At 36.5% G+C, this 21,858-nt stretch overlaps 1 protein-coding gene across 5 annotated transcripts in view; it reads left to right on the forward strand.

The window, feature by feature from the left end:
• Positions 1-21,858, forward strand: part of ARHGAP20 (Rho GTPase activating protein 20) — a 140,337-nt gene that overhangs the window by 89,632 nt on the left and 28,847 nt on the right. For all 5 annotated transcript variants that reach the window (XM_025465590.3, XM_025465595.3, XM_025465591.3 and 2 more), the window contains 6 exons: positions 108-257; positions 7,103-7,144; positions 8,025-8,109; positions 11,370-11,447; positions 13,834-13,900; positions 16,443-16,631. In XM_025465590.3, coding sequence (XP_025321375.1) covers positions 108-257; positions 7,103-7,144; positions 8,025-8,109; positions 11,370-11,447; positions 13,834-13,900; positions 16,443-16,631 — 611 coding nt within the window. The remainder of the gene's footprint in view (positions 1-107; positions 258-7,102; positions 7,145-8,024; positions 8,110-11,369; positions 11,448-13,833; positions 13,901-16,442; positions 16,632-21,858) is intronic.

The raw sequence follows: 21,858 nt of genomic DNA on the forward strand, positions 1-21,858 counted from the left end.
ATATTCTTTAACCATGATTACTGAAAACTGTCCTGTTATCACAAGTAAAGAAGCTCTCATAAAATTTAAGAAATAAAATAAGTGTTGTCTGGTTTGTATCTTTCTAGATACAACAACAACTTTAAGATAAAAAATAAAATTAAATTATGTGACATGTGGACAGCAAGCTGTGTGGATGAAGTGGGAGAAGGCAACACCAATGCCACGAAGTCCTTTGTCTTGGGCTGGCCCACAGTGAACTTTGTGGCCACTTTCAGGTAAGAACCATAGCTTCTCCTATATTTACATGTATAACACTGTCAATGAGATAGTTTCTAGGATGGCAAGAAAAAGCTAATCAGATTTTGTTCTGATTTTTGAAAATATTTTATTCTGATTAAGTTATTCTGAAGTTAGTGACTCTTCTTTTGACATACCCCCAGTAAAGACACTTGAATACCTTTCACTTCTCCCCCGGAGTTTCTTATTCAATTATGTGGAGAGTAATGGTAAATATTGAGAACCATGGAGGCATTTAGCTTGAATTGACCAGTAATTTTTACGGGGGCTCTGCTGAAACACCTAGGGACTGTGGGAGAGGATTAGAGTGGTCAGAGCTCTAGGACCGCCCCTCTCCAGTCTCTCTATCCCTCATGTTCAAGTATTGTTTTACAGCGTGGGCTTTCGAGTTGGTCTTTTTCAACCCACTGAAAGAAACTTCTACTGAAAAATTTTATATAATAGTTAAGTTTGAATAACTGGTTTATATTCCAAATTTTCTTTTTTTTTAAGATTTTTTATTTATTTATTTTAGAGAGAGAGCAAGCAGAGGGAGGAGCAGAGGGAGAGGGAAAGGGAGACTCCCAAGCTGACTCCCCACTAAGCGCAGAGGCCGATGCTGGGCTGAATCTCACAATCCTGAGATCATGACCTAAGTCGAAATCAAGAGTCAGATGCTTAACTGACCAAGCCACCCAGGCACCTCCATACTCCCAGATTTTCTAAAGAAACAGTTTTTTTATGATACAAATAAAATTAATGTCATGAAGTAATGGGGTGCCTGAACTGAACATCAGGTTCTTATTTGACATAGAGATGTGACCATCAAAAGCAAATTTATGAATCAAGAAGTGAAAGTTAGTTTCCTAAGACTCACCTCCTGACTGGGATGGGATTAGATAAATCTCTGTATCGTATCCTGAACATGCTAAATTGGCGATTCTCAACTGAGCCACCTGAGGTGCCCCATACATGATGTCTTTAATAAGGAGTTTCCATGAAACTTGTTTTAAGAAGATGTAAATATATGGAAACAAGTTTTATATACATTGTATTCTTCAAAAAGTAGAGTACTTAAACCAAATGATTAAGGTTAACATCACGAATGATGCCATGTACCCCACGATATAATGTGATGATAAGAGCAATTCACATTTGTATTATTCTTCTTCAAAACCCAAACATGAGAGGAACCTCACACAAGCACAAACTGAGGGATATTCTATAGGTTAAATTGACAAGCACTCCTCCAGATTATCATGGTTAAACAAACAAGAAACAGGAAAAGATATAGCAACTGCCATAGACCAGTCACTAGGGAGACATGATAACTAAATGCAATGTGTTATCCAGGATTGGGTCCAAGAACAGAGAAAGTACATTAATGGAAAAACTGGTAAAATCTCATTCATTTGGGGAATATAAAAAATAGTGAAAGGGAATAAAGGCAAAAGGAGAGAAAATGAGTGGGAAATATCAATGAGGATGACAGAACATGAGAGACACATAACTCCAGGAAACAAACAAGGGGTGGTGGAAAGGGAGGTGGGCAGGGGGTTGGGGTGACTGGATGACAGGCACTGAGGAGGGCACTTGACAGGATGAGCACTGGGAAAATTGAACTCCAATAAAAAAATAAACAAAAAAAAAAGCCTGGCAAAATCTGAAGAGTCAAGAATTTAGTTAATAGTAATGTACCAATATTGGTTTTGTGGTTTTACAGGTGTGCCATATAAGAGGATAACTTTAGGAAACTGAAAGGTGAGAGGTATCCAAGGACTCTACTATCTTAGCAGCTTTCCTGAAAGTTTAAACTTCTTTCAAAACTAAAAGAGTATTTCAAGAAAAAATGCTGTGTTGGGCATCTGGATGGCTCAGTCAGTTAAGCTTCTGCCTCTATTTCAGGTCATGATCCCAGAGTCCTGGGATTGAGCCCCACATCAGGCTTCTTGCTCATCGGGGAGTCTGCTTCTCCCTCAACCCCTCCCCTCTGCTTGTGATCTCTCTCTCTCTCTCTCTCTCTCTCTCTCTCTCTCTCTCTCTCTCTCAAATAAATCTTTAAAAAAAAAAAGGTAAAAAGAAGAGTTCTGGCTCTGGTATGGCAGAGTGAGGTCTTAGCAGATTGACCACCCTACAGATAACAACTATAAACTCTGAGCAAAATACAAACAACAACCACATAAGGGTTCTACAGAGTGAAGCTGGCATATTTGTGAGAGGAATTGAAACTTGGAAGGAGGCACCATCATTGGGTGAGTTTCCTGGGTTTGAGGCATTGGCGTAAGGGCAGGCTATAGTCATATCATGGATCAGGAACTAAACCTACAGAAGCCCCCAGTCTTTCTGGCCAAACCACAAGAGTACAGAGTCTGAGTCAGCCATAGCCACAGGAGAGTGAGGGAGGAAGTCTCATAAAGGAGGATGTCAGAGGAGGGAAATCTCAAATTCTGTAGATGGACTGATTGGTGACATGCATGGAGCAGACTCAGAGCAACTTGAAGCTAAGGCTAAAAGAATTGGGCCAAGGTGCTGTTAAGTCTAATGAAGTTAGGTATCTGTTAATGACAGCTTGAGTCTAATCAAGTGAGTTGACTGTTAATGACAAAAACATCACTGTTTTGCAAATATAACAGGATTCAGAGTCTCCAAAACAAAATATTCATAATATCCAGAGTATAATCTAAAATTCTTGACATACAAAGAACCAGAAAAGGGAAAAGATAATCAGTAGAGCCCAATCCTAAAGAAAAGAACTTTAAACCAACTTCTATAATTGTGCTCACTAGGTAAAAAGAAAAGCCAATTGAAATGAATGAAAAGATTTCTCAGCAGAGAAATAGAAAATTTTAAAAAGAGCCAAGTGAAAATTTTAGAACTGAAAACTGCAATATCTTAAATATTATATATCTACATATATAAATATTCCCTATGTAGCCTTAGTTTCAGAATGGAAATGAAAGAGGAAAGAGTCAGTAAATTTGAAGATACATCAATACAAATTGTCCAGTCTGAAGAATAGAGAAAACAGAGCTTCACATCAGGCTCCCTGCATAGAGCCTGCTTCTCCCTCTGCCTATGTCTCTGACTCCCTCTCTCTCTGTGTCTCTAATGAATAAATAAATAAAATCTTTAAAAAAAAAGAAAAGAAAACAGACCTTTTAAAAAAATTATGTTTTTATCTACTTGAGGTGGGGCAGAGAAAGAGGGAAAGAGAGAATCTTAAGCAAACTCCACACTTAGCACAGACCCCAGTGCAGGGCTTGATCTCAGGATTCTGAGATCACAACCTGAGCTGAAATTAAGAGTCAGACACTTAACTGACTAAACCTACAAGCAAACATTTTTTAATTCAAAATGCATTGGACTTGTTAGAAAATACTAAAAGATACAATATACATGTAATTGGAACTCCAGAAGAGGAGAGAGAGGGAATGGATGGAGTATTTGGAGAAATACTAATTTGGAAATCTCCCAAGTTCAGTAAAGATGTAAATGTAGAGATTTAGTAAGCTCAGTGAACCCCAAATAGAAGTATGAAGAAAATCTCACCTGGTCATGTTATAGACAAACTGCTATAAGCCAAAGGTAAGAGAAAATCTTTTAAACATCCAGAGAAAAACAACACCTTGCATATAGGAGAACAAGAATTTGCATCACTGTGGCTTTTTCATCAGAAACTATGAAAATTTCAGGACAATGGAATGACATCTTTAAAGCATTGGAGGAAAAAAAATTAAAAATAAAAAAATAAAGCATTGGAGGAGAAAACTTCCAACCTAGAATACTATATCCAGCAAAAATGCCCTTCAAAAATGAAAGTGAAAAACCTCTTTTAACTCTAAGAACTTATTCCAGCAGAACTTTGCTAGAAAGAAAGAAAGAAAGAAAGAAAGAAAGAAAGAAAGAAAGAAGAAAAGAAGAAAGAAAGAAAGAAAGAAAGAAAGAAAGAAAGAAAGAAAGAAAGAAAGAAAGAAGAAAGAGAGAAAGAGAAAGGAAAGAAAGAAAGAAAGGAAGGAAGGAAGGAAGGAAGAAAGAAAGAAAGGAAGGAAGGAAGGAAGGAAGGAAGGAAGGAAGGAAGAAAGAAAGAAAGAAAGAAAGAAAGAAAGAAAGAAAGAAAGAAAGAAAGAAAGAAAGAAAGAAAAGAACAACACTGACAGAAATTTTTCAGCCTAAAGTGAAATTTTATCAAAAAGAAGCTTGGATCTTTAGGAAGGATTGAAGAACATCAGAAATGGTATATGTCAGTCAATATTAAAAATCTAGGTCATGATCAGTTGAAAATACCATCAGTCTAGCAGCTTGAGAAGCAGGCTCTCCTAGCCAGACACTGTAATACTGCAAAGAAACCAAAAATGTAAAGACTAATAGCTTTGAGATCTAAGACTGACAGCTGCCACTATAGTGAGAAATTCCCAGCTGTGTCAAGTTAAGGAGGAGCAAATCATAAATGTGAACTTCTCGTGCTTTCCCTTAGCGCACAAATAGATTGTCACATCTAAGAAATGGCCAGAAGGAGTCCTACAGCTCATATCTGATTCTCAGACTTGGGATCTCTGTCTGCCTGAAGAACAGACACTGCCTGAAGAACAGTATCAAGATGCTCTTGATACTACAGATAACTACGCTACAAAATGAGAACATTGTCCAAAGACATAAGAAGTGCTGAAATCTGACGGAACAGTCTATAAGAGGAATCAGAAGAATGAAATTTTTAACTTAAGAACCTAGCAGGAATTTTATTCATAAACTCAGAAAGGCAAGAAAAGTCTATTTATGGATGAAATGCAAACCCATGTTGAGCCTCCATGGTGCCAGCAGATCTCCGTGATGTCTTCCAAACAGGGGAAAGGCTCTGACCTTCAGTCTGTGGTAATCACTACTGACATTACCTTCTTCTGTGTCCTTTACATTCAGAGATGTTCTCTGATGCCTTGCCACCTGTAGGGTATGGTGCTGATACTTGGTTGCTGCTCACAGTCATTGGCTGTGGGGTCTTTGTCTCTCCAGACACGCCTCAGCTGATGATCATCGGGTTCCCTGCTCACTCTCAGGGTAACAGACCTTCCCAGTTTTGAGGGTCTCTTTCCAATCTGCCTTGCCTTTTCTCTTTCTTGAAAATATACTGCTTTCTCCTTCTCTTGCTCTTATCACACGAGCTTAGGTCTTGATGAAACTCTGAGATCACCTTGATTTTGGAGTACTTTTGTTTTTAATTTGGTAAAGATGCCTGAGATTAAGAATCACTAAAGAAAGAGGAGTTCTAGATTCTTTTTGCAGAGAGTAGGAGAAAGGGGAAAACATAAGACTACATAAGTTAATCTCAGTGAGTTAACCTGACACACTTCATGAATCACTTAGTTTTGAAGTAATGTATGCTGTATATTAAACAGTGGAACATTGTGCAGCAATGAGGAGGAACAGACTAACACCACCTGCAGTGATACGGATAAGTCTCATGAATATAATGTTGAATGAAAGAAGCCAGATACAAAATAGTACATACTGTATGGTTACATTTATAATAACAATAACTATCCAGTTCTATTAGAAGTCAGGATAGTGGTAACTCATGCCTGAAAAGGAACAAAAACCATTCTCTCAAGGTGATTTTCTATTTCATAATCTAAGTTTCAGTCACATGGATGTGTTCAGTTTGTGAAAAGTGTTCAAGCTGTACATGTAAGCATTATACAATTTTTTCTGTGTATCGTACATGTCAATAAAAAGTAAAAGTTAAAAAAAATACAAAGTGTTTTAAAGGGGTAATTTTCTTTAGCTGCTTTGAAAAAACTGCACAGGTCCAAAGAAAACACCTATTTTTCAAGTTTTTTGCTAAATCAAGATTTGACACAAATGAACCTAGAAAATACTCTGTTCAAGAAGGGTGAATACACCAAAGTGTTCTAAGGAACAATGGAAGATGAAAATTGTATGGTCAGTGGTAAAGGAGATGTAGTGCACTTTCTAATGCCCAATCCTGGGAGATTCTATATAGAGAAATTGGTAAGCAACAGTTAGAAACAGATTACAAATACTTAAGTGTATTTTTCTGTAACAAAAAAACAGCAAGGGTTTCCAGCTTCATTAAGAAGATTTGAAGTATGACTTTAAAAGCTAGTGAGTAACAAGACCATATAGAAATAAACACTGAATTACTTTTAAGTTTAAGAATTAAATGTAGCAGTAGCTTCAGAAAAATTATTAATAATGATTTAGTCCTAAATGAATTGGTCTAAGAAGATTGTCATAATTAAGAATAGGTTTTCTATGAAATAATTTACTCAGTTAAAATCCTGCTATATGTATAAATGTTTCTTTTCCTTACAAGAAACTGGTTTCTGGGCCAAGATGTTTTTGTTAATATGCCAAATTTCTCTTTAATCTCAAATTGAGCATACTCTCTGTTTGTATGGTACTTAAAGCCACAAAAACACTCTGAGACAATTAGCCCAGTTTTTCAGATATGGAAGCAAGCTTAGAGATGTGAAGTGATCCACTCATCATCACGAAGCTTGCATGTGTTTTTGAAACCAGGTGTTTAGACTCCAGATCAAATATTCATTCCACCATGAGAGCTATACTTGTAAAAGAGCCATAAAGTAAGAAAATGGCCCTATCTTAGATCCATTCAGGAGGTTTTAACAGAACTATACTTGACCATATAGTTTTTCCTATTGGAGATTTTCCCCCTGCAGATTCCCCAGAGCTCAGTTAGACCAGAGTTGCCATGGCATGCGGCTGCCTCTTAACAGGCTGTTGATATTTTGTCTGGATTGACAGTCTCAGATATGTTAGCATAAATGTGTTACATGTTTAATTTTTCTCCTATTTTCTTTGATTGCAGTTCTCCGGAACAAAAGGACAAATGGCTCTCTCTCCTTCAGAGGTATTTTTTTCAATGTACATATTCTTTATCTTTAACCTGTAGTTTAAAAGAATTAAATTCTTCTCTGCAGAATTATGCCCCCAAACTATTCATCTTTTCCTTAGTAGAAATTATTCATTTATCCTCAAAATAAATTACTGTTTGAACTGTACACTGGCTACTACTTGCTGTAAACAATGTTCTCTTCATTACATGTATCCCTTACTTTCTAGGAAAGAGAACATGGAGGCCTAGTTATAGCATTCTAGACAGAAATTAGTCAATAATCTCTCCTACCTCCATGTCTCCAACCCAGCATTTGGAGCAGTTTCCTCAGAGCATGTACTAAGTTTCTGTATATGGAAGGTTTTCTGCCAACCACCTCAAAGATCAATTATTACCTCACCTTTGAGTGTACAGACTAACTGGTCAATTTAGGTTCATGTCTTATTTCCATAACCTTCTTCCTCCCCTCACTGCCTTCCTAAGGGAAGATTCATGCTTTACCCAGAGCTAAATGAGAAGTAAAAAACCACTGTCTTGGTTTGGCGTAATAAAGTATCCTATCTGCTCCTGTACTGTCTCCTGTCCAGAGAAGGTAGGGAACTTGGAAGATGAAACACCACTCAGAGGTGCCTAAAGCAGACTGTGGTGCTCAGACCTCACTTGAAGTGGGTCTGCCACTCTTTTTTGTGCCCATATACCTCATGTCCTGAGAATTTTTTTAATTCTCTTCCAACATAATATATAATCAGATTTTGCTGAGTCTTTCCATCTGCCTTTTAAAACTTAGCATACAAGTATATTGAAAATATTACCAAAATAGATTGATTTTCAAAGAAACCATTAGCAAAATCCATCTGACTCAGTGTTCTTTTGGGTTGTTGTTGCATTTGATTAGATACATCAATCTAGAGAAAGAGAAGGACTACCCGAAGAGCATTCCCCTCAAAATCTTCGCCAAGGACATTGGGAATTGTGCCTATGTAAGTGAATTAAATTCCAAGCCCCTGTGTAAAGCAGAGCACCATGGATGAAAAGACAGGCAGGCAGGCAGACAGACATGTGGCTGTGTGTGTGCTGTGGAAGGCATGCATTTAGAAATACCATTGTGGGAAAATGCATTTTGCTGGATGTATGTATGTCTTTGTAAATGTGAAAAGTAAACTCTAGAGAAAATGAAGCAAGAGAAACATATTAACTACAGTATCTCACATTTACACTTGGAAAGAATATTGCTTGTCAGATGTCTCTTTCTTCCCTCTGGCATTAATGTTTCTCTGGATCCTTTCAATAGCAGCTGTAGCGGCTCCTAGTAAAGTCATTTTCACAAGGATATATTTCCTATTAGTATTAAGCAATTTTAATTCCAACTTGTCACTTCCTAAGTAGAAGGTGGTTTTATTTTTTTTTAATTTTTTAAAAATTTATTTATGATAGTCACACAGAGAGAGAGAGAGAGAGAGAGACAGTCAGAGACATAGGCAGAGGGAGAAGCAGGCTCCATGCACCGGGAGCCCAACGTGGGATTCGATCCCAGGTCTCCAGGATCGGATTCGATCCCCGGTCTCCAGGATCGCGCCCTGGGCCAAAGGCTGGCGCCAAACCACTGCACCACCCAGGAATCCCAGGGATCCCTGGTTTTAGATAGTTCTTCATTCTCTGAGCTCTTAGGGATTGACTCCCTTGAGTTAATGAAATGGATGAGCTAGGAGAGATGACATTTTTAAGGCATCAGCATGTTACTACCTCACAATTTTTATCATACTGGTCAAATTAAAATTAAACCCACTTAGCCCTAGTTATTATTTATAATTTGATGACCGGAAAAATAGAATAAATGCCAAGGATGTCATCAGTGATGAACAAAATGAAAACTTATGGATATTTTTATGATACTATGCATTGCCATACTTTACAACAGCTCTGGTTCACACAGGAAAACGATGTAGTACAAAACAGTATGTTTTGGTCAAAAGCAAAAGTTATATAGAAGTTCTGACATGAGTGCCAGATGTCACTGCTTGAGGGAAATACTGAAATTTTTATGGTTTGAAACTACAAAGATCTATTGTTGCAAAGTAGCAAAAAACAAACAAAAACCTACCTCTGTTTTTCTGCCAGCTTTGATTCAGTTGTTGTAATTGGGTTATAATTAGGATTTTCATGGAAAATCCCTCGAATTTTTTTTTTTTTTTAACATTTTCAGTGTTTGGAAAGCTTGTGCTTGAGAAAGGACCAGAGTCCCACTGTCTTTGAAAGAGAAAACAAGAGATGTAGTTAGGTTAAGTGCTGTTTTTATCACTAGTACCCTGGTTAACCCAACAATGATATGACACCCTGTCCTTGGCTCTCTGACGTTGCTTCATAGCAAGAGTCTCCTTTCAGGAAGCCCTGCTTCCAGAAAGAGTGATGCCCCCCAAAATAGAAATGTTGGTATGGAAAACATTCTTGGCCTTTAGTTAATATACAACCTGTCAGTGAATTCTGCTAACGTGGAAAAAAGAAAGCCACATTTTCATTTTTGTCTGTTTGTTTTCTTTGTTTACTAACCAAAGAGGACTGTCTGCTGAAATTCATTTGTTTCGTCTGCCAGAAAAGCATACAAGGAAAAACACACAACCTATAATTACTGTTTTGAATGAATGTATCAAATATTAAGAAAAATCATTATCTTAGAAATCAGGTACATTGGGAGATAGTATTACAGGATAGATTCTTCACTTTACAAAAGACTTCATAAGAGAATTTCTTTAAAATTTAATTTAAGGATAGGTTTTCAGACTTAAAAGAATAAAAAGCAGATGCCTTTCATAAAATTATATCTCAAGTTAAAGCCCAGTGTAAAACATCTATCTACTCTGGTAGAAGACAAACACTAGGATGGGTGTTCTAAGCCCTGCCTGTTGGGTTCTGAGACACTTTTACATAATCTTTGGAGTTCAAGAGCACAATTTGAAATCAATTAACAAACAACTTTAAGAGGTAATTTGTCATGTCAAGTAATCGGCTCATAGAGAAAAAAATGCTATAATGGAAGGATAAGTGGTGAATTATCAGCAGATTTCACTTAATGTTATTTTTGTATCATTTTTGTTTTTATATCATTTTGTTTCTGCTTACACTACTTATTTATACCATTTAAGCCCTATCAGGCACACAGCCCTAATTGCTGATTCACCTGATGATTATAGTATATAAAACCTGTGTGCATAGTAAATATTTCTTTTTTGATAGCATAGCATTGTCTTACATTTAAATGTCTTGGAACTCAGTGAACTCTATATAGATATCTCAAAATTATTTTAATTCCTTTTCTGTTTATTGCAAACTATTTTTTTAAAATATTTTGTTTATTCATTCATGGCAGACAGACAGACAGAGAGGCAGAGACACAGGCAGAGAGAGAAGCAGGCTCTCTGCAGGGAGCCCGATGTGGGACTTGATCCCGGGATTCCAGGATCATGCCCTGGGCCAAAGGCAGGCGCTAAACCCCTGAGCCACCCAGGGATCCCCAAACTGTCTATTTTTAAGTAGTAATTTCTAAATGTAGTTTAAGCACAGAGCTATCAGAGATCTCCTATTTAATAGAGTTGGCAGTACAATTGAGCTTTCTAAAATTCTCAATCCTGTTTGCCTGACTCATTGGTTTTAAGGTGTCTGCAGATTTCAACACTGAAAATCTCAGTAGCCACAGTGTTTGACATAGTGCTCAATACATAGTGGTTTTTAAAAATTCTAAACTTTCAATGTCTTTTCGTAGCCTGTTTTTATTCTGATTTAACCTCAACTTTTTACCATGCAAAGAAATGACTGTGAAACCCACACTGTGAAAACAGTCCTCAGGAAGAAGTAGAAGGTGATCCAGTGCTCTCCCTTTTTTATTACACTTTGCATTATAGAAATATAATTATGAAGATGTTATAGGGGACCAACTTCACTAGATTTGGCAGGAGTGGGGTTGTTGGAAAGGTAGTCCATGTACTCTCATATGTAGTTAATCTTCTTGTTTCTTGCTTAAGGTCTCATATTTTGCGTGCTACATATTCTTTATATTAAGAGATATAGATGTTTTATCAAAAGGCATAAGATATAATGGAATGAAAGTAAATTATCATCAAGGATATGTTGTTCCACTTAAGTCATATGCTTTATGCTGTTAACACTTGAAATCAAAATTTGCTTTTAGGTAATCATTTCATAATAATTATCTATTCAAACTATATTTCTTATTTTTTTTCTGCAGTCTAAAACTATAACAGTAACAAATTCAGATACAGCAAATGAAGTTATCAACATGTCACTACCAATGCTAGGGATAACTGTAAGTTACTCTACTAAATATTCTTAATTAAAAACAAACTTTGATACTTTAGAGTCATATAAATATTATCCCTTTTATCATAAGATGGCTTATTATTAGTGATACCAAATTCTTGGTTTTTAGTCCCAAAAATGGAGAAAAAAAGGACAGTAAAGCTTATTAGATGCTACTCTTCTACTGACATTGTAAGACCTATGTGAACTAGAAAGTGTAATAAAATAAGGCTATAGTTTTAGAATGATGATAATGTATTTTTATTGTATATGCTATATACATATACTATATGGGGGGGAGGTTCTTGGTGTAAGATTCTAATGAGAATGTTCTAAACTCCTTCCCACTTGTCACTCTATGACTGTTCTTCTCTTTTCCCTATCTCCTTTTCTGATTCTTCTCCTTCACCTAATTGTTTTCCTATTATCCCAAGATTTCATCAGTTTTAAGATGATAAATTCTGAAGGATTTGCTCTGTAGTAGGATTTATACATGAAGAACACATAGCTAACATCCATATGCTATAGATCCAGGAGATGAGATGGCTGGTACCTCTAACGGTTTGGTAAATTAAAAAACAAGCTTTGAATTCAGTTGTGGAGTTAAAGAGCTTTAGTGTGCATACCACATTTCCCCCCATTTTGCATTTAGCTTCTTCTTCCTTCTGTTTTGTTGGGCAAAGGTGAGTTTTTGAAATTTTATTAAGTTCAGATTTTATTAATGGAAAAGATTGGCATATTTGAAGATGAGGTAGGAAGAACACTGGAAAGTTCTCCTTATTTCCTCCCTACTAGTAAATAAACACCACATGGTGGGCCTCATATTAACAGGAATGACCTTCTGAGGGTTGGAAGCTAAAGGAAGCACTCGAATAACACCATTTTCTGAGTAAGGTTCTCTGTAAATGTGGACAGTATTACTTTGATGTAACATAGCAGATGTTTAGATATGCTGCAGTCTCATAAGTTGTATTTAGATTTACTTGTACACAGTGTTATCATAAGCCCTTAAGTAAGTACTCAGAGAAATCAGACTTCAGAGTAAGAAATCTGATTTTTTTTAAGAAATCTAGCTTCTTTTAGTTAAATTTAATAATACATTTAAGGTATAATTAGATTTATATACACTGATAAAAGAGGCACTTCTGCATTGACTTCTAAGCTTATGTGTTTATATCTTGGAAGAAAGTAAGTAGTTTGAGGAAAAGGAAGGGAGATTAATGACATGACTCATTTATGCTTTTCCTATGAAAGAGTGATCCATCTCCTGAGACCAAAAATATTTCTATTCATTATAATTAAGAATTGAGGCTATTTGGTTATACTGTTCTATTCTAATGGATTATTATAGTTTTCAGATATGACAAAAAATAAAGGATTTTCATTAGATTGCTTGCACTCCCTATTTGCAATAAAATTTTTTGAGTCAAGGATGGGGAAAGAAGTGACAGTGTAGGGGAGGGAGCCAGAGGTTACTCTCCACAGCCAGGACCTTCCATTATAAGGTCAGGACCATGATTTTTCATCAAAAAATAAAGGCAAGAATATTGAATATTGCCAATTAAAACATTTTTCTTTATCCTCTCCTAGATGATGCAGCAAAGTCTACATAATTTAGTATTACTTCTTTGAAGTGAAATTTTTAGTATTGCTGGGCTGTAATTCTGCTGGTGAACAATCTCATTGTTTTCTATGAGTGGGCATATTCTCTAGACTGAATTCTTGTCCCTTCTGTCCCCAGGACTGGACTTGCCCAAAATAAAATCAGTGTAGATGCCAGCTACCTATCTCCTCAGAGCCTCTTGGTCATTTTCTTTTCTGCCCAGAAATAGCTGCATAAGTAATTAGCCTTTGAGATTTTACTTTTTCATCAGACACAGCAGTGTTTTGGCTTTCTGGATAACAAGGTGTCTTTGCAGGGGCCTGTTGGAGATTAAGTCCAGTATTCTCTGAGAAGTCCAGAGATATAGCAGAAGTCAGGATTCTAAAGAAGAGATTAACCTTATAGAAAACCAGGACATTCTTTCTGTTTTGTAAAGAGGCTTATAATTTTATGTTCTGTGGGCTACCTGTCATCATGAGGGCCTGTTTCCATTGCAGTCTGTGGATCCCCTGTCATCACTAGGGAAAAAGAGCAGGACTCCTGAGTCCTCTGCTAAGGATGAGACAAGGGAAGATAGGTTGTAGCAATCAGCATTGCCATCTTTAAAAACCATATCCACCCCCATGAACCTGAATAGTGTTTATATTGTCCTACTTTTTAACAAAACATAATAATGCAAAAAATTTTAAAAAGTGTTCTTAGTCAATTACCAAACATGAAAGAATTATTATTATTATTATTATTATTATTATTATTATTATTATTTATTATTACTTCTTTTATCCCCAAGGGGTCTGAGAGAGATTACCAATTATGGGTCAATTCTGGCAAAGAAGAGGCACCATACCCACTTATTGGTAAGTTTCTTCAAAAATCTAAGATGGAGTTGTATTTTAATTATGACTAAATGTCTCAGAGAATTGGTCATGTGGTCCTAAATGTAAGTACCATCAAATATTAAATCTCGTATTTATTTATTCATTCGATACATACCTATCAACCATTTCCTAAGTGCTAGGCAAATAACTGTCTCTTCACTCAAGCAACTAATGGTAGAGTTAGTTGGGAAGAGAAATGTAAATTTCCCTTTTTGCTCTTTTACCTTAAAAACAGAGGTATTTTGCAAACCTTTTTAAATTTTTTTTCTATAAAAAAACAATATGTACTGGTATTCCTTTTCCCTGCATATTTATTTTTCACATTCAAGTCTTGAATTTCCTGTTCCCTTTTCTTCATATTACATTGCCTCTGTAAGATTATCTATAATCCCGTCATACCTCTTAATTGATTAATGCATATTCAAAACCTGCCCAAGGCATCAGAATGAAAATGAGATTAACCCATTTAGAGTCCTTAAAAATATTCACTGACTTACCAGTTATCACTTCAAAACTGCTATTTCTCTAGACAGATTTCCCAGAATTTGTTTTAAGGAATTATTGGTTAAATAGATTGCATCTCACCTTGTTTAAATCGTTCAGCTAAAAAATACTTCTTGATCAGTAAGGTCACTCCATGTGGTTAATAGAAATATAGCAATTAAAATAAGGGACAGTATCTGTAGTAGATCTTGAGATGATGATAGTAATAAAAATGAAGATGATGATTTCTGCTAACAATTTTTAAATGCTCACTATCAGCCATGTACTGTGAAAAGCATACTATATGTGATATCTCATGTAATCCTTTCATTTACATGAGAGATCACTACTGTGTAATTCAGGATGTTTCAAGGGATCTGAGTAATCAAAAACCAAACTTTTCATAAAATATATATACTCAGACTTAAAATATATATTTTATATATGTCATGCACATGTTGGAGGCCAAAATTCACTGCATTTCTGGTTTCTTTTTTAAGTTGTCATTTTTGTGAAAACCAAGTGAGCAACCAAGTTGTGATTAAAATCAAATGCTCAGGGGCACCTGGATGTCTCAGTGGTTGAACGTCTGCCTTTGGCTCAGGGAGTGATCCCAGGGGTCCTAGGGTCTGCCTTTGGCTCAGGAAGTGATCCCAGGGGCCCTAGGGTCGGGTCCTGCATTTGGCTCCCTGCAGGGAACCTGCTTCTCCCTCTGCCTGTGTCTCTGTCTCTCTCTCTGTGTGTCTCTCGTGAATAAATAAATAAAATGTTTAAAAAAATAAAATAAAAGCAAATACTTAAATAATTGTTTTCATAAAATAATTAAAATTCTTTAGGTGGTAGCTTTTGAGCTTAAAACAGCTTCAAACTTCACTGTTAATTCTCACTGAAAAAAGAAAATAACATGATTTAGCAAAAATTCTCCACTGTATATTTCAGTGTGCCTTGGAAACTTCAATTGTAGTTTAGCTGCTGGCTATTTTTTTTTTTGGCCCTTAATCCCTGGAAGCAGCTGTAATCCTCGATATTATTGGAACATTGATATTGTATACTTATGCTAGATGGAAAGGAAAAGGAAGAGTTCAGAGTTAGATTCAGTGTTAAATTAGGAATAGAAGAGAACTTATTTTAAAAAAAAGAAGAGAACTTATTCTCTATATTTAAAAAGGCAAATCTACAGCACAGTGGTACTTGAAGCTGTAAGTTAAGAAAATGCAATCACTGAAAAAACTAAAGAGCAAAAAGTCTTGTTGCAGTTAAATGTCCAGAGTTTAGTTTTTGTAGTTCGCAGATTCCTTTTTGAATCCTGTTTCTGTGTTTCTAATGCCCTGCAGTCTTCCTTCTGATTATTGCCTGTGAACACACCCTCAGAGGGCAACAGTGGGAGGGAAGCATAAATCAAACAAACTAGTCCTGATGCTCTGGAGTAACTCTGATTATATAACTGATAAGAAGTAATGAAATATCTTTTTCAGACACATGTCTTGTGTTGAATTATAGCAGTAATAGTGATGCTCAAAATACATAGTTCTTTGCCCTTACTATTTAGATAATACTAACCATTAAAGTTTACTTATTTGATCCTTATCACTGTGTGATAAGTAGGGTAAATATCTTAAACCGTGAATTTAAGGCTGAGAGATGTCAAGGATTTGCTGAAGATTTACAGATACAGTTAGTGTCAAAGGAGAACTCAAATACCTTTAAATAGTCTTGGATGCAAACATAGTAAAAATCAGCATCCTGCAGCTCACAAACTAATCTGTGCACTCCAAAGAAGATACTCTCTAAAGTTGTTTTTTGCTTTTTGCTTTTTTCTGCCCTCTTCCCACCACCTGCTTAAAACTACTTTGATAGGGCCACCTGCATTATGCAGTAGTCTCCAAGTCTAAGAGCATGCATAGTGATCATTCAGTTGACAAAAGGATTCTTTATTCCAGAAGTCCCAGCCGCAAATTGCAGTGCATTCTAGTAGATAGCACACATGCTCATGGTGCCTGTCAGCCTAAAGTCTACATTGAGATTTTTCTCTGTGTAGGGCACGAATATCCCTATGGAATTAAAATGAGCCATCTTCGAGACACGATGGTCCTGACACAGGGGTCAAAAGGCTCCAGTGCACCGTCCAGCCTTCAGGAGTCCCTCCTCACGGAGCAGCTGCCTCGGGAGGCACAGTGTCAGTTCATCCTGAAGCCCAGCCGCCTGGCTGCAGCCCAGCAACTAAGTGGTAAGTTGCTTCTCTTCCTTTGTGGAGACTTTGTTTAGCAAAAGTTTTTATTCTTAAAAACAAAGTTAGTACAAAGGCAAAGGCCCAAACTTCTAGCCCGTTGAGATATTTTTTCTTTTTAACTTCCTATGTGTTTTGAAGGAAAATATGGATAATTTTATAAATCAGCAGTAGGTGTGATGGACTTGGAATCAGCAGCAAGTAGCAGCACCGTCCATTCCTTGCCTCTTCACTATTCTTTCCCCTTTAGCCTTATGCTCACCGCAGTGTCCAAGGCCCTGTGCCATACTACAGACCCGTCAAAGGCCCTTTCTGTACTGTAACACGTTGTCACACTATGTGTTCCCCAGCCTGTGGATGATGGGTGTCAGGAGACTGTGATGGGTCTTGTATGGATAAGTGTGTGAAAACTAAGATATTTCCACAGAAATGTCTCCTTGGTCTACTAATCTAATCTAAATTCCCTATGAATCTAGCCATTGCTTGTTCCCACCCCATAATAAAGATTCTAGAATGATAAAAATGATACTCAACAGTAAGAGGACCATTATTTACCCTAACCCAAATTTGAACTTTAAGCCCTCAGTCTGAAAGTGAGATTGAGTAGGGAACAGAATAAAACGTGTCATACAGGCTTAAATGTGAGTGGGGTAGCAGAAAACTGATGTTGCAACCTTTGTCAGTTCGAACCTGCTGGGGGATCCGATGAACATGGCAGCTCTTTTCATCTGCATTCCTCCACGCAGGCACACTCCCACCTGTCACTCAGTGGTGATAACCTAGCCTCAGACTTCATAGTTCACTGAAGTCCTCCACTCAGGATTGTAACACAGCTATAGAAGCTGTACATGCACCAGTCACCTTCTCTCTTAGGATGGCAGACTGAGTCCTGGGGACTCCAAGCCTGTTTCCTCACATCTTTGGGCCATTCTGTAGGGGTATGATAGACACATTATAGTTTTGCATCCACTAATATGTGGGCTCTGTGAAGGCAGGTACTTTGGTATGTCTTGTTCACCACTATATTCCCAGCACCTGGAACAGTGGTTGGCATATATAAGTAAGTACTCAATAAATATTTGTCAAATGAATTTATTTATTAATAGGTATGCTGTTATTCTTTAAAGATATAAACGGAATGTTGCCTTTATAACTAAGCTGAGGAGAGTATCTTACTCTTCTCCCTTTATATTCAGTTTTTAAAACTATTTCTCTGTGTCCCTTTTCAATTTTAAGTAATTTGACCAATAACTGGGAGTCAGAAATCCTAAGGGTTTTACCCAATTTTGCCAATGACTTGCACTCTCTGTTTATTAATCCTGATTCTCCCTCTTGGAAGTTAGGATAGTAGTGGTCGCAACTATAAGGTGATTCATAGTAAATAGTATCAGGGATGGAGTAATCACAGACCAGTGGTGCCAACATAGCTGGGCATCAGAATCACCTATTACAGGTGAACCAGTTCTGTGTTATTTTAACACATAAGATTTTGATGAATAGCTGTTTTGGAAACCACTAATTTAAATCAGGGATCAGCAGACTTTTTCTGTAAAGGGTCAGATGGTAAACTTTGCATGTCAAAACACAAAATCAAGTAAATTATGTAGGTACTTATATGACAAAAGAGAAAACAAGTTTCCACTCATTTTTTTTATTGATGATGTTTAATATATAGTAATTGAGTATAATTTCATGTAATACAGGTCTAGTAATAAGATGAATTAAATTCTTCTGGGGGAATAACATATTGCTTAATTGGAGTACTAAGTTAATAATTGAATGCAAAATGTTCTGATCTGTAATAAGATTTTATATGTTTTATCATCTTTGAAAATATCTTTTCACATAGATAGGTAGTGCCAAATACAGATTTCATTCTAAAAGCATATAATTTTAATTGAGCATATTCCCCTCTTCTGAGACATTTGTCGAATTTGTTATTCTTTTGATATTTGCCTTTTAGCACGTCATTGCGCATTAATCACTTACTTTTGAAAATTAGAAGCTCCTTGATTACACATTTAAAGGATCTTGAAATATGGAAATTTCCTTTGTACTTGCATTGAGGGTTAAATACCCCTGGAACTATACTCTGAGCTCAGAAAATATATCTGCTACAAATTTAAGAATGGAGATCTTGGTTCTTTTAACTTTTCACAGCATGAGAAGTGTAAAAACAGCTCAACGTTGTCAGTTGTGATTAAATGTCACTTGTCTCAAAATGAAACTTTCAAAGGTTTTATATGTAAGCATTTTTTGCCTTGTAATTTAGGTTAAATTCATTAAGAAACATCATCAAATTTTCAATAAAAACTAATTTCCAAAGCCATTCACCACTAGGAAAATTTTTCTCATTCATAAAAATTTCAGTCTCAGCTATAAGTTCAAAAATCACTGTACAGCTTTATCCCTACTAAGCCATTCAGATGCCATGTAATAGCATGCAGGCTACTCACAGAAATTCACAGAAATGGCAGTAGGTAAGCCCAGTGGATGAAGTTTACTGTTGACACTGCTGATGCAGTAACACATGATAGATGCGTATATTTCCCACACAATACTACTGATGAATAACATAATGAACAACCATTATAGGCAGTAAACACTGCATTTTCATGAGCTTTGTAAATTTGTCAAATTACATCTTTTTCTGCTCCACACACTTTTACCACCAAAGCAGATTGCACTTTAGGTTGTAGTGAAGTATTCTTAATTTCTTAAATTCTTTGAAAATATTCTCACCTATGGTTGTCCCATGCAAGACTATTCAAGGCTAATAACTCAGTCACTTCAAACAAAGCACTGACTTCTTGAATAAACAACTGAGCAGTATTGGTAGCATCTGCCAACTATTCAAGAACAAAGGATAGTGGCCCGAAATAATTTGTCCTGTTTTTTAGTTTCTTATTGCTGGGAATGTCAACTATTCAAGGAGCTGTTCTCACCATAAGGCTAATAGTCTTAAGTCTAGTTTCTCTGTACACATCTTCATCTACTGCAAACACAGAAAATTTAAGTAGCTCCCTGTTGGTAAATAGTTTTCCTTCTATTACTAACAATGAGCTACTCAGAGACTGACTTTTGTTGGAACCTCATTTTTTGTTTTTTGTTTTTATTTTGGGGAAGAAATTCTACAGTGCTGAAATATTTCATTTTAAATATTATGAATTCTTGGGGCACCTGGGTGGCTCAGTGGGCTAACTGTCTGCCTTCAGCTCAGGTCATGATCCTGGGGTCCAGGGTCAAGTCTTACATTGGGCTCCTGCTCAGTGGGGACTCTGCTTCTCCCTGTGCCTCTATCCCCTGCTTGTATTGTCTCTTTCTTTCAAATAAATGAATAAAAATCTTTTTAAAAAATATTCTGAATTCTTATAATCCTTACTTTTTCCAAGTTGGGAATATTGTGATGAGTTCCTGGTATAATATCAACATATATTGTGTTCTTCTACCACAACTGTTACATCATTGCATGATTAGCACAATACTTTGCTATTTATTATATTTCTTTTTTTTATTTATTTATGATAGTCACAGAGAGAGAAAGAGAGAGAGGCAGAGACATAGGCAGAGGGAGAAGCAGGCTCCATGCACCAGGAGCCCGATGTGGGATTCGATCTCGGGTCTCCAGGATCACGCCCTGGGCCAAAGGCAGGCACTAAACCGCTGCACCACCCAGGGATCCTGTTATTTATTATAATAATAAAGTCATCCACACAGCTCTCTCTGTGCCTTAAAAGCTCAACACTAGACATGACAGGTAATGAAAAATTAAAATTTTACAGTATCAGGATATACAAGCCACCCAAAACACCATCCAGATATAAATATGTCACTGTAGTTTGCTGTATTGAGCAGCCATGCTCATAGTCAAATGCTTTTCCTGTGTCTATTGAAATGATTGTATGATTTTTATCCTTTACTTTGGTAATGTGTTGCACCACATTGATTGATTTGCCAGTGTTGAACCATCCTTTCATCCCCAGAATAAATTGAACCTGGCAGATGATCCTTCTAATGTATTGCTGAATTTGGTTTGCTAATAGATTCTTGAGACTTTTGCATCTGTGTTCATTAGGGATATTGGCCCGTAATTTCCTTTCCTCTGTCTTTGGTTTTGGTATCAGGGCAGTGCTGGCCTTTTAAAATGAATTTCACAGTGTTCCTTCTTCTATTTTGTGGAAGAGTTTGAGAAGGATTTGTATTAATCCTCTTTGCCTATTTGGTAGAATTCCCCAGGTTAAGCCATTTGGTCCTGGTGTTTTGTTTGTAGAGAGGACTTTACTGATTCAATTTCCTTATGAGTAATTGGTCTGTTTAGATTTTCTACTTCTTCCATTTTTCAGGTTTGTAAGGTTGTATATTTCTAGGAATTTATTCATTTCTCCTACATTGTCCAATTTGTTGGTGTATAATTATTCATAGTAGTCTCTTACTATCTTTTATATTTCTGTAGTATCACCTGTATTGTCTCCTCTTTCCTTTCTGATTTTATTTGAGCCTTCTTTTTCTCAGTGAGCTAGCTAAAGATTTGACAATTTTCTTTATCTTTTCAAAGAAGCAGCTCTTGTTTTCATTGATTTATCACTTATTACTTTAGTCTCTGTTTCATTTATTGCTGCTCTAATCTTTGCAATTTCCTTCCTTCTACTAACTTTGGGCTTTGTTTATTCTTTTTCTAGTTCCTTGAAATGTAAATTTAGGTGGTTTATTTCAGATTTTTCTCATTTCTTGGGATGGGCATTTATTTATATGAACTTTTCCTATTACAATTAACTGCTTTTGCTGTGTCCCTTAAGATTTAGTATGTGGTATTTACATTTTTATTTGTGTCAAGGTATTTTTTTAATAAATTAATTTTTTATTCGTGTTCAATTTACCAACATACACAATAACACCCAGTGCTCATCCCATCAAGTGTCCCCCTCAGTGCCCGTCACCCACTGACCCCCACCCCCCGCCCTCCTCCCCTTCCACTACCCTTAGTTCGATTCCCAGAGTTAGGAGTCTTTATGTTCTGTCTCCCTTTCTGATATTTCCCACACATTTCTTCTCCCTTCCCTTATATTCCCTTTCACTATTATTTATATTCCCCAAATGAATGAGAACATACACTGTTTATCCTTCGCCAATTGACTTACTTCACTCAGCATAATACCCTCCAGTTCCATCCACGTTGAAGCAAATGGTGGGTATTTGTCGTTTCTAATGCCTGAGTAATATTCCATTG

The sequence above is a fragment of the Canis lupus genome, chromosome 5 (assembly GCF_003254725.2).
Source record: "Canis lupus dingo isolate Sandy chromosome 5, ASM325472v2, whole genome shotgun sequence".
In the NCBI taxonomy this organism is placed as follows: domain Eukaryota; kingdom Metazoa; phylum Chordata; class Mammalia; order Carnivora; family Canidae; genus Canis; species Canis lupus.